The sequence below is a fragment of the Falco naumanni genome, chromosome 11 (genome assembly GCF_017639655.2).
Source record: "Falco naumanni isolate bFalNau1 chromosome 11, bFalNau1.pat, whole genome shotgun sequence".
Taxonomy (NCBI): Eukaryota; Metazoa; Chordata; class Aves; order Falconiformes; family Falconidae; genus Falco; species Falco naumanni.
The window spans coordinates 31,055,824-31,068,546 of NC_054064.1; the positions used below are offsets into that span (position 1 = coordinate 31,055,824).

Below are 12,723 nucleotides of genomic sequence, written 5' to 3' on the forward strand. Positions count from 1 at the left end.
AGGGTCGTTTTGTCCAGCCCTTTCTCCTTTAAAATGGCAGCAGTAATTGTTTCAGAGGAAATAAAGGAAAGAGGAATCCTAGAACTGACAACATGATAACATCCTTCTGGGGATAGCTCTTTTAAATCATGCTCAATTAGTGACAGTTTATGTTCCCTTATATTATTTCTCTCTGTTATTATGACCAAAGCAGTCTAGATAGCCAAGTAATGTAGTCTTTTTTTTTTTTTTTTTTTTTTTTACCTTTCCTTTTTTTCTTTCCTTTCTTTCTTTCCTTTTTTTTTTTTTTTTCTTTTTCTGTTATGGATTTGGTCCCAGCAATACCCATAGCCTTTTCCAATTGTGTAATGATTACTTGTTTTGTTTGAATGTCTTTATTGCCATGTTCTGAGGAATAATGACACCTACTTTATCTACTCTCTAGCCTACCTTATTTTTGGTATTGATCTCCCATTCCTCTCCCTACTGATGTAAATAAGCTGTTTTTTTCATTGTTTATGGAAATTTATGTATGCTTTTACTCACGTCTGTTGCCTGTTTCAGAACTCCTTGTGGTTCTACTTGATGAGGTTTTCTTAGTTTGGTTTGCAAAATCAGAAATAATACTGTTGATCTCCTTGCTTCTTGAGATTTGCTCAAAAAATTTACCCGCTTTTTTATATGAATTACAATTCTAAAGGACTGTAAACTCCAGCCATTATTATTGTTGTTTTTTTACTGTTGTTATTTATTATTAAATACTCTAGAAATAGGTGAAATGATACTGTCATTTAAAAGATTAAAATACAATACAGCGTATGATTTATGTGAAATGAGTCAGCTTGCTTTTCCTCTGCTTGAAATGCCCTGCCTTTAAAATCAAACCATCAAAAATGTTTTTAAAAATTGATGCTAATGTCTGTAAATTTTGACCAAATCTATGTAGTGTTTAGGAATGACATGATTTTAAGAATATACATTGACTGAACTGACTTTTGTGATGGGAGGTAACACACCTCATTGACTGTGTAGGAAACTCGGATGTGCATCTTTGATATAGGTGCACGTGGTAGTCAAATCCTGTCATCCTAACCTGAGTAAGACTTGGTGGTTTACCTGAGTAAAGGAGGGCTCAGTATTGAAGTTGAGCACGTGAAAGCAGATCAGCCTGCATCAAAATACAGTTATTAAAACTTTCTTTTATTGCAGTACCCTTGGCAATTTCTCTGCTTCTGTTCTGGTTTCACTTAGGCTTTGTCTGGCCACAAGTGCATGACAGCCAAGGTTCCAGTTCAGCATAGTCTGACTAAGCTGGTAAAAACTCCCATTAACTCTACGGACTTTTCTTCAGGTCTTTATACTTGCACACGTGTTCAAGTACTGTGCTACATTATTTACTTACTAATTAGTAAAATGTGTCTTTATAGTGAACTTGTGAAGAGATTTCTAGACTAATAGTTCTCTCTCTCAAAATATCAATGTTAGGGCTGTGAAGGTGTTTTTTTTCCCCTCACCATCCTAATTCTACTCAATTACATGAAAACAGCATAAACCACATCATGCGGTGTTGCTCACATGAAGATTTACTTTACTAGTCAGTGTATAGAGTGTCAATGCCCACATGGCTGCTGGCCAGATGTTGCCTTCAGCATCATGCCACACTTTCTAAACCACTGGAAAAGTCCACACCACTTCCTAAGCCTTTGTGCTCCCTAAACATGGGTGTTGGTTGTGCATGTCCCCTGTGTACTTTTCACACAGTAGAAGGATAAACAGCAATCTTCCTACAGCCCGCTGATGCCAATCCTGTGGAATAGTAAAATCTGTTCTAATACAGCTAAAAGATGTGAGAATACGTGTGGCTGTGTGACAGCCAACAGCTGAAGCACCAGCTGGTGCTGACAGATGTGTTAGGTGGTGCCCGTGTGGATGTGAGTAGTGGTGTCCTGCCGGTATTGCACTGGGAGGTATTTCTGTTGCTGGAGAGGGTAATCTCGCCCTTTGAAAAGCCATGCGGTGGTGAGGGAGCTTACTTCCTTTTTCTCAGTTACTTGTAGTCTTTGCTTAATCTTTTGACTAACTTCATTGAGTGTTTGATGAAGCCTTGAATGACGGTGAAGTTCTTCAAGCTTAGACTTCCAGAGGAAGGCTATATACCGGCTCTCTATACTGATACTTTCCATTTTAATTGTGCAATAGTTTTAACAGCCTGAAGAAGGTAACAGGAGAAAGTGTTTTTTTTAAGTACAAGCTCTTAATTGAAATAGATATTTGACTTCCTATAACACAGCAGTTTGCTAGAAATACTGAGCTTGTAAGATTGTATTTTTCTGAATAAATTGAACTGAAGCACTGCTGATGTTGCATAATGACAGGAGTTATGTCCAGAGGGCAGGCTGCTGGGCTGGAGCAGCTAGATACGTGGGCTTTATTTCCAGTTTTGCTTTTAATTTGTCTTGCCATTTTTGGATTGTTTTTATAATCTCTCCTCTGCTTATTAAGCTTTTAAAACTTACAATGATTCAATTTTATATATGTGCACACTTTTTGTTAGTCTCATATTTAAAGATTTAGATTGTAGCTGTGCATAGGTAGATTTTTCATATGTTCAGCATCATGGTATCTGAATGGATCTCCAGACTGAGTCTCTGGACTTCAGGATTCAATTCAGGGGTCTGAATGAGGTTTACTCTTCCACCCTTGGCCAGGTCACTCAATTTCTTTTGCCTCTCTTTGCCATCTTTTGAGGGAATAGATTAGTATTTCCAATCCCACATACTATGTCTGATTTGTCTAGACAATACATTTTTGTGTCTAGGACTGTGTCTCATTATGTGTTTTTCAACAATGCTGAGGACAATGGGCTTGAATCTTGGTTGGGTGTCTGTAATATAATACAGAATGAAATTAATAAAAAAGCAGGCAGTCTGCTGACTGTTTGTTTCCCCTTGCCTCATGACATGGTGAGGCGTATGTGGGTGGATAAAATATTCTTATTTTATACTTTCTGGTCCAACTCAACATGTTTAGCTAAATGCATCCCTGGTGTGAATCCGCTGAAATTACTGGATGTACACAAGGGATTAATCTGACTCGATATGTTGCACTTGAGATGGGTGGTTCCCTTCAGGTCTGATGACATAACTTCTTCTAGGAAAACTGCATTTAAGAGTCTTAAATCTTCTAAATCTTTTCATAGTGTGTTCCTAAAGAGGAACGTAATTTTTTTTTTATTAGACTCTGTTACAACTAGTAAAAGAAATGTAATCTCAGTGTAGTTAGTGTGATTCACCTTCTCTGCATGACTCTTCTGGCATTTGCAGTGTTTGATGCATTTATTTATATATTTTAAAGGACAGGTTTAAATAGATTACAGCAAACAATTACAAACAGATACATTCTCCCAATCCGAAATAAATATCTGTGTATAAATATGTGTGTGTATATGTATTGATGAAAAAGTAAAACATGCCAGTTTTCCTTCAATACTTGTATATCAAGTGCATGCTTTCACATCTCTAGCAAGATGTATAGAAGTTACATTTTTAAGGTAACTTATCCAACACAGCATTTTACATATGTAGGTTGATCCTTGGAGTCTGAATTTTGCAGAAATGGTTTTCCCAACAGTATGTCATTTTGAGGTTTATCTGTGTAATACAGCATCAGTCTCATACTTTTTCTGGAGTACAGGAAACATCTACACTTCGTTTCTCAAGAGACTTCTGTGCTTATTGTGGTGGTAATTAGAGGTCACTCTTAACTCTGGTTGGGGTCGTCAGTGGGTTGACACCAGAGTTTAAAGCACTTTGCTGCTTTGAAACCTTGTGCTGCTATGCAGTCTTTGAAAATGATCCTATTGTTCTTTTTTTTTCTTTCAAAGTGGCACCCAGGGTTTAAATATAACATGGAATCTTGTCAGGGAGTGGCTGTAATCAGAGGAGATTAATTATAGATGTGGGTGTAGAAAATTGCAAATGTGAATTGTCTTTTTCATACAATAAAATCTGTCCCTTTAAGTAAGCAACATGCTTGCTTAGAAAATTCTGTGATTTAAAAAGCCAGCCAAAAACCTCCTAAGTGTTACAGCATGAACACCAAATACTTGAGTGAGGTTTGAGTTAATTACTCCCTTTTCCCCTTTACAGAAGTTATGTTAACTTCTTGATTTACTAATTGAAAAATTTTCTTTCCTGCCCACTGATTGTTGCTAAGGGCTGAGAGTGGGACTTCTAACATGCAGGCATGGTGGTGTGCGTTTGGAAGAGTCGAGTCCTGCTTTTACATGTTGTATCCTGACAAAAGGCCTAAAAGCCCATGGTAGTGTCTGCCTTGAAATGTCCCATCTTGCTGAGGTCCTGAAAAAAATCTGCAAGGAGACTATGTTATGCTTGTACAAGAAATTGCTTTCTGGTATTTTCTTCCTGGCTATTGTTGAGAACTTGTATAATACTGAAATGGTACTGGCCAGCAAGTGGGCACGGAGACAGTATTTGTGAAACAAGTTTTGCTAGTGCCTTTCTTCATGCGATGCAACCTTTGCCAGAGTCAGAGCTCCTGCTTGCTGCATGAGAAAACCAGTCGTGGCCGTCTGTGGTTGTTTCACCTGCCTCGGGACAGCTGCCCTTTGAGCCATAGAGACCATTTTTGTGCTTGGATCTGTAGCATACGTTTCCTTAAGCAGTGAGGAAGTCTGATCTAATATCTCTAAAGTTCAAAAGAGAAACTCCTCATTTCACCTCAGTGGAAGTTGGGCAAATGCCATTACCTCTTGCAGCCCTATGCATTTCTTTGGCTGATAAGTAAGTTTTGAAGTACTGGGGTAATGCCTACCTCCGTTGGTCAGACATTTGATGGATACCAGTCCTTCGAGGGCTGCGATGTAGCTGCTGTTCCCTAAGAGCCTTCCTCTCACCTAGAAGAGTACATTACTCTGCCATGGACTGTGCTTTGGCAGGGAGATTTACGGTAAAGGAAGGGAGACCCGTTTCACATTTTTAAATAAAAGCTGTGCCACCAGTCCAGGGAGACTTCTGACCTTCCAGATGTGAGGCCAGCAAAGCTCCTGAATACAAGTTCACAATTTCAAAACCAAAATTTAGTCTTGTTGGTTGTAATGGAGTCTGTTAGGATCATACAAGTTCACAGAGTCAGCAGTGTTCAGAAAAAAATGGAGGGAATAGTGTATCTTGTCAAACAAGTACTTTGAACACAGATTTTAAAGAAGACCTGTGAAATCTTTCAGCCAGATATAGTACTACAATATAATATTTTTCAACAACAACAACAACAAAAAAATGCCCTGAAAGGCTTTGGAAAGGTATATAGTCAAATACCAACATCATCATTAGCTTCAATGTATCCAGCTTATAGTCATGAGCAGTTCACTGCCTTCTGGGTTAGCCAGTTCGTGTACTGGTATCTTTTACCAAACTTACACACTTCTAGCAAAAATGAGTCTTTTCTACTAAAACCTTATTTTTTGAAACTGAAGAGCTATTTTCTGAGATTGAGTTTTCCTCATGATGATGATGTTTCAACTGAGATAATGAAGACTTCTAGAAAACAGAAAAACTAACATCCAAATAATTTTTGGAACATTAACTCTTGAATGTTGCAAACTGGAGTTTGTGAAATATGACAAAATTGCCATTGACCTTAATGTTAATAAATACTGGCATTTCATTGCATCATACAGAAGGAGGAAATTAATCCTAGAGTTTTATATAATTATATACATACTTATTTATATTATCTATCTTCTTTTTTTCTCTGCAGTTTTAGTGAAAATTTCAAAATGGGGAGAAAGCTTCGCTTTGGCTGTGACATAACTTCTTTTAAGAAATCTAAACGTCAGTTGTGTTACTTTTTATTATTTATGATAAGTGTTACCAGAGCATAGAAAGGATGAAGCTATAGTAGAATTGCTAACACTGATTACAGTAATTTGCTTGCTACCTTTATTGGCTAGGTTTAAGGCCTCAGACATGCGAAGACTGAAAGTCAAGGCCTCTGAGTGCAACTAGAATGTGTCTGCTAGTTGTCCCGAACAGGCTTCCCCACCTGTCTTTTTTGTTTGGCACATTTAATGTTTTGTTAGAAGAAAACTTTTTCAGGCAAGAATCAGGTTGCACTGCTGTACTAAGACAGTGCGTTTGAGCAGGCAGGAGTTTCATAGGCTTTGGTTCAAAGGCAATAATAATAAAAAGTGGTGTGTTGTAAATATTAGGAACTTGGGATTTGCACGGTTGGGTGCATGGACCAGACCCTGTCATGTTTTGGTTTGTGTACATGCAATTAAAGAGCTGTTGAATAGGCAAAATGAGTAAAATGCAGACAGTGTATGTGAAATAGAGCACACCCAGACTCACTTGGCCCTGTGGTTTCAAACTAATCTGCCTGAGAGATCTACTATAGTAACTGAGTGACAACAGGTGCAGCACTTCTTGCACCGCTGTGAACTCAACCCACTGCTCTTTGATTCTTTTTAGCACTTAATATGGGCAGTATCCAATACTTTTTACACATTTCAAGACTAGCTGACTGGGTGTCACGTTTTTTCTCCTGTTACCTGAGAAGTATTGCCTTAGGACAAACTGCCCTCTTCTTTTCCCATTTCCCCCAAAGCTGCCAAATACACCAAGCAGGCAGAGAAATTGATGGCAGGTAGAAATACCAGCAGTGTATGTGGATCTCACAATCTGGTTCTGTTTCAAAGGTCATTTATTAATGTATGTGACACTAGCCACAATGGAGCTGAGAATAAGTACATGTTTCCTATTGTTCCGTGATAACGTCTGCTGTATTTCAGGCTTTTGTAGTACCAATGCCCAGTTCTATTTAATATAAAGCCTGGATGCTGGGAGGATTTGTGCTGTGTGTTAATTTTTTGTCTGGAACATTTTTGCAAAAAACACAGTCAAATGTGTGACTGTGTTAGAGCAGGGAATTGCTCGTTTTTGTAAAAAGCCTCAAGACTGTGGGGTGCATAATCTGGGAGGACATTGACAGCTTGGTCCAGATGTCAGCATGTGGAGAAATTCACTTGAGCAGGACGTAAACCCTGGTTTTCAGTTTGAATTCAAAATCTGTTTTGAATTTACAGTTTGCAGAACAAAAGAAAAAACATGTTTGATGTTGTGACAGTCACACTCCATTGTTTCAGGTCTCCTTCTGACCTTCAGAATGTCACATAGTTTTCTTAGTTCTTCAGGCTTTGTAGCTTTAAATAAATCTGGCCAACAGACCACAGAAAGTTACTTTGTCCTCCTGCATGCTATTCCTTTTGGGAACTCACTGTACCCTATGCTAGCCTTTGTAGGGCTTAGCTTTGGTACGGTCCTCAGCAGGTGCAGTTGCTCGTAGTTCACCACCATCAAGCCACCCTCAGTACGACAGCCAGGTTGCAAAGACAGTTTTCGTGGAAGTGATCCATTGAACATATTTTGTGATGCCAGTAAATTATTTATGTTCATGAGCTTAAATTCATTTCTGAGCAGTAAGAATGAATGAAGTAGATCCTTTTGCTTTGGAATCAAGTGCAAAGCTTCCATTCACTTCCAGCTGATCAAGACAGGGTTCTCTGCCTTTAAAGCCAGTAGCTGACTCCTTTTCCAGGCCTAACTAGTATCATACCAACCCTCTTGAATAACAGGGTATCATATTGGTGTTGTACCAACCTCATGTATTAATGCCTTACTGGGGTCACATTTCAGGGGAAAACTGTTTCTTTTGCTAACTATTCTTGTTAGTAGGACTTTTTTATTAACCTATACTCAAAATCGTGATTACTTTCAGCAGACCACTGCAGTTATGGGATACCACCACAGCACACCCCCACACCCAACTATATTTTGTTGTCAAAGGTAGCAAGTATTCTCCCAGGCAGGGCAGAATCTCTGCAGAATTGGTAGTCACGACCATGCTTCCTTTATCCCTTTTGGAGTGTGGGAGATGGTGTCAGCAAAGAACGGACCAAAGCATAAAACTTTGGCAATTCTTAAGTAGATGTGGAGAAGGTTTTTGCGACCTTTATCTTTTAGGTACATTTTTATGCAGATAACTAAGACCATACAGTATTACCTATTTTTTAACAAGTGTATCCAATTTCCTTGTCTCCAAGAAGTACAACAGAGTGAGAGATAATATTCAGAATGAATAGACAGTGTGGGAAGAGCCACATATCAACTAACTTTGAGCACCTGAGTTGCTTTGGCCATGAGTCTGCTTGCCCTGGATCCTTTTGAAAGTTAGTGGGGCAAATAGTACCTTCCAGACAGCATTTTGGGAATTATCAGTGTGCGTTCAACCACTGCAGACTCCCTGAACCTCATGGTTTTCTTGTGAGGACATACTGCTGGTGTTTTTTTCCAGTGTGCTGAGATTCTGGTCATACAGGACTTCAGCACATCTGCAGTCAGTCCTCAGCAAGAGATGTGCAAAACTTCAGAGCTAAACAGTAATAGAAAGGATTGTGTAATAAGCTGTGCCCAGCCAAATCTACTTTATAATGAATGTGGCAGGGATTTTTCTTTCTTTAGGCTGTTGGATGCAAGTAAAATCCTATAGTTTTTTGTAGACTAGAATTTGTAAGAAACTCTAAACATAATCATGTTCCTGTGAAAATCTGGTTTAAATAAAATAAAAAAATTCCATACAAAAGGGTTGCTTTTTTCAGTAGGAGTATGCTAAGCAAAACTTTTTGTTCCGAACAGAGAAAGGAAATCTTTCATTTCATTGTATTTGGAATATGCTTGAGGAAAAGAGTCTTCAAATTCATGGTATTTCAGCCTGGCTAAATATGGCCTGTGCTGCTGAGGGGTTCCGCACCATGTCTTCTCAAGGCCTGCGTTAGATTAGGCAGCTGGGAGAGGACTGTTGCCTAGATGATTGCCTGTTAACTCAGCACCTTTGAACCCGGTTGATCCTGGTAGTGAAGTAAGGGGAACATTTGCTTCCATCCATCTGGTTCATCCAGCTTCAGCTAGTGCAAGTCTGGTGTTTATGGCCAAATAATTGAGGCAATACTGCCAAATAGTTAGGAAAAAAAGGGATATACCACAGTGAGTATCAGTGCTGTTTCTGTTTAATGTCTGCCCTTCATCTCATAAAGTTTAGGAGTTGCTGTGAAATACAGATTTTTCTAATAGTTGAGGCTTTCTTTGTAGGTATAGTGATTTGATTCCTTGGCTTCCTCTTTACCATAATGTCTTTCTGGATACAGTTTTTCCAAGTTATGAGTTGTGCTATCACTTTCTCAGGGTGATACTCTAGAGGCAAATTTCTGAGTGATGGCCCGTAAAGCTAATACATATCTATGCCATTGGTGTTCAAAAGTGGAAAACCCATGAGCAAACTGCTCTTTCTACATGTGCCTACAGCTCTCTAGGTATACAAATTGAGCAGCTGTGTGTAATTATTAGAGTACCTCATCAGGTAAGTGGCAGGGATTTGAGTTCAACACATCCAGGTTCTTTTGAAGCATGTAGTGAAGTTAATCTGTCATTACAGGCATGTCAAATAAATTCTTTTTTCTTGAGAAAGACATTCTGCAGTATAATATTTTATGTAAGATATTAGGGCTTTGGATAAAGCTACATTGTTCAATTAAACATGTACTTTTTACGTTGCAATTGAGTGGTGGCAAGGGTGGAATAAGGAGCTTAAGTTCCAGAGAAGTGTAAATGCTTGTACTGTGTTTACAACAAGTGTTTTGAGGTTCCTGCTGTGGCAATGAAAATAAAAATCTGACGGCTTAGTGTTTTAGCTCAGATTTGAAGTTGGTCTTCATATCAGAACCTTCCAATACAGATCTGCCAGTTAATTCGTTTGGGAAAAGGTGTCCTTCCCAGTTCATGTTTTCTATATTGTATTAAAAATTCAACCAGAAATTATCAATTTGTTCTTCTTCTGTAAGCACTTTGCATTTGTAGATCTACGCAAGTAGGATGAAATCACATCCCCATTGCCATTTCATACTAGAGTATGTTCACTCCAGCCATAGGCAGTAAGAGAGCTCGGAGATGCTGGAATTCAGTGGATGGCGAGGGCCAAGGTGTCCCATTCACGCTGTTTCGGTGGGCCTGCGTATGTAATGTGGTGTTCCTCAGAGGGAGCTGTGTGGAAGAACTACCCCGTTTAAAACATGCTCCTTGGGGTCCAGCAAGGCTGCTCACATTTCTCTTTGGATAAGCATGGCAACTCCGAGGGAGTTGCTTTGTGATCTTTGAAAGTGGGGGGCCGTGACATTTAGCTCTCGTCCTTGGAGCATTTTTCAGGGTGTAGCAATAGTTCCTAACATTGATCTAATTAGAAAAATACATGTTCGGTTCTGATGATAATTTGTTATGATTTGGTATTTACCATATTTGGGGAACCTTGGTACATTATTGTTTTACTCTTTATGTCTAGAATTTTTTCCTGAAGTGTTGAGATGATCTTTATTTCAAGTATCCTGTCTTTATTTTTCCTTTTAATGAGAGGTTTGAGCTGATTTGGGGAAAATGTTCATTTTTCCCCAGTATTTTCTTCAGCCTAGAATTTATTCACACAGTTTTTGTCAAAGGTCCTAATTACATTTCAGTGTCTGTCTTTTAAATCCTTGGAAACTGGAATTTCTTATATCAACATTGTCATTGCTGTAGTTACAGGTCACAGGCTTTTCTGTTTTCAAACCAGACACTAAATTGTAATTGTCTGGTCTATTCTTAAACTGTTTAAGTGAGAAAAAAAGTGTGTGTCTGTGAAAACTGTTTGGAAAGTAACCCTCAAATAATCTCCATGGTATTTATAAATAGTTATCTCTATTTCTTTTTTTCCCCCAAATGTGTAATGTTAATAAATTCTCTGGTTGCAAAGAGCAAACAATGCACCCCTATAAACAGTGGGATTGTGAGTGAACATCACCAGTCCTCTGGTGGTAAAAACATGGGCACTCTGAAAGAACAGAATGACATGATGTATTTAAAAGGTACATTTCTGTCCTGGATGAGAAAGTGGGAGTGTGGGGAGTCCATATAGTCAGCCAGTCTTCCACTCAGTGTCACATAAGAGGATGTACACTGAGAACAGCGCCTTTAGCCGTCCCACCTTGTGAGAATCCTGCCTTCACTTGTACATCCTTGGTTCTTGTTGTAAACGGCCAAAATATGGTGAATCCAAGTTCCAGATAGTTTTCCAGCTGTGTGAAAAGGCTCTTCCTCTTCTTAATTGGCTTTACTATGTGTACAGTTTCAGTGTCTAGAAGCCTTATCTTTGATTTGTCCATGGTAAATAAAAATAGCTTTTCTTTTTCTGTTTTTTGCTGATTTCTTTGCTAGTTTCTGTTACTATGTTATTAAAACCTTGGCTAAAATTGACTCACAAAGAAAATTCCTCTGAAAGTGATTTCTCTTTGAGAACAGTTACGATGATGTGTTTCCCTCAAATGCATCTGAGATGTCTTATGCTTGATGGTATGGTAGTTCCCAAGGGAACAGGTAGCTGAAGTTTTCAGTGGTATTTAGCATTTTTAATACTTTTTAGTTTATTGACTTTTCAAGCACAATTTAATGCTGATCTTCTGAGATGACTCTTAGTGTTCAGACAGAAAACAGTCTGTGTAATAGTTAATCTTCAGGAATGTTATTTGTATTTTGGGGGGAATGAGAGGTTGAGGATTTTGATCATTTTAGGGGAAAAGCATTCTATTTGTTATGATAGACATTTCTGCAAGTGCTCTTATTTTTTTGTTTGTATTCTGCTCCTGTAGTCTGCCCCATGAAACCATACTGTCAGGGAATTTTAGCATCAGTTTATTCAGTAACGAGACCTGAAACAAGAACTTTATATTACACTCAGTTGCTTCATGGCTAATGCTGTTTCAGCATGTCACTGAATTGTCATTGACTTCTGCTGAAATACGGACCTAGTGATGGTACTTGAACACATGCTATGCAGAAGCTTTGGTAGCTGGATGCAATTGGCTTGTGCATGTTCATCTGATAAAATCATTTTGTACTTGCACGTGTTGAAGCAGTGCCATTTAACCTAATTATCAGTGCGTCCATAATCTCCTGAAAATTGTAACTCAGCTTGAACATAAGTAATAGAAAGTTTTTTGAAGGAAATGCTGTGTGCAAAACATCGCTGTTTAGGTACAGCCTGGAAAAGCAGGAATCTTTCTCTGAGCTTCTTGCTGTTTTGTTCATGCTATGCTTGCCTTCTAGGCATATGCATGACCTGTTACTTGACTGATTTATGTAATGAAGTGCCCAGACTAGGAATTGTTTCAGCATAGAAGAATCTTAAACATAAGGTCCTTTTAAGGTATCTCAAGACATCACTCCGAACAGGAACCATTTTTTTAACGGTAGCTTTGTGCTTGGAATTTTTGACCGGTGAATGAAGAGATCGTTTTGCACAAAGTTGTTTCTAGTCGCAAGTTTAAAACCAAATCTGTTCGTTTGCCTGATTCCGTGCTGTATTGTCTCTTTTCTAGGTCCCTCTGTACAGTAGTGTGCAAGTGGACGTACACTCCAGATGGAGGTTGGGATGACACTTTCTGGGAAATGATAGGTCTGGAAGATTTGGTGAAGGATAAGTATGAAAAAATAGGTGCGTCAGGGAGTTTTCTTGTTTTATACATATACATAAAAAGCTAAATATATATATAAAAGATATATATATACATACATAAAAGATATCTATGTATAAAAAAATCTTTTGCTCTATTATTGTGAATGTCAGCAGAAATGTAGCAGAACT

General features: G+C 38.5%; 1 protein-coding gene across 12 annotated transcripts in view; it reads left to right on the top strand.

The window, feature by feature from the left end:
- The window catches only part of FGGY (FGGY carbohydrate kinase domain containing), a 325,709-nt gene that overhangs the window by 222,931 nt on the left and 90,055 nt on the right, over positions 1–12,723 (top strand). For all 12 annotated transcript variants that reach the window (XR_005830063.1, XM_040609878.1, XM_040609879.1 and 9 more), the window contains one exon: positions 12,458–12,573. Coding sequence is in view for 11 of the 12 variants with exons in the window: in XM_040609878.1 (XP_040465812.1) it covers positions 12,458–12,573 (116 nt within the window). In the remaining variant the exon portion in view is untranslated. The remainder of the gene's footprint in view (positions 1–12,457; positions 12,574–12,723) is intronic.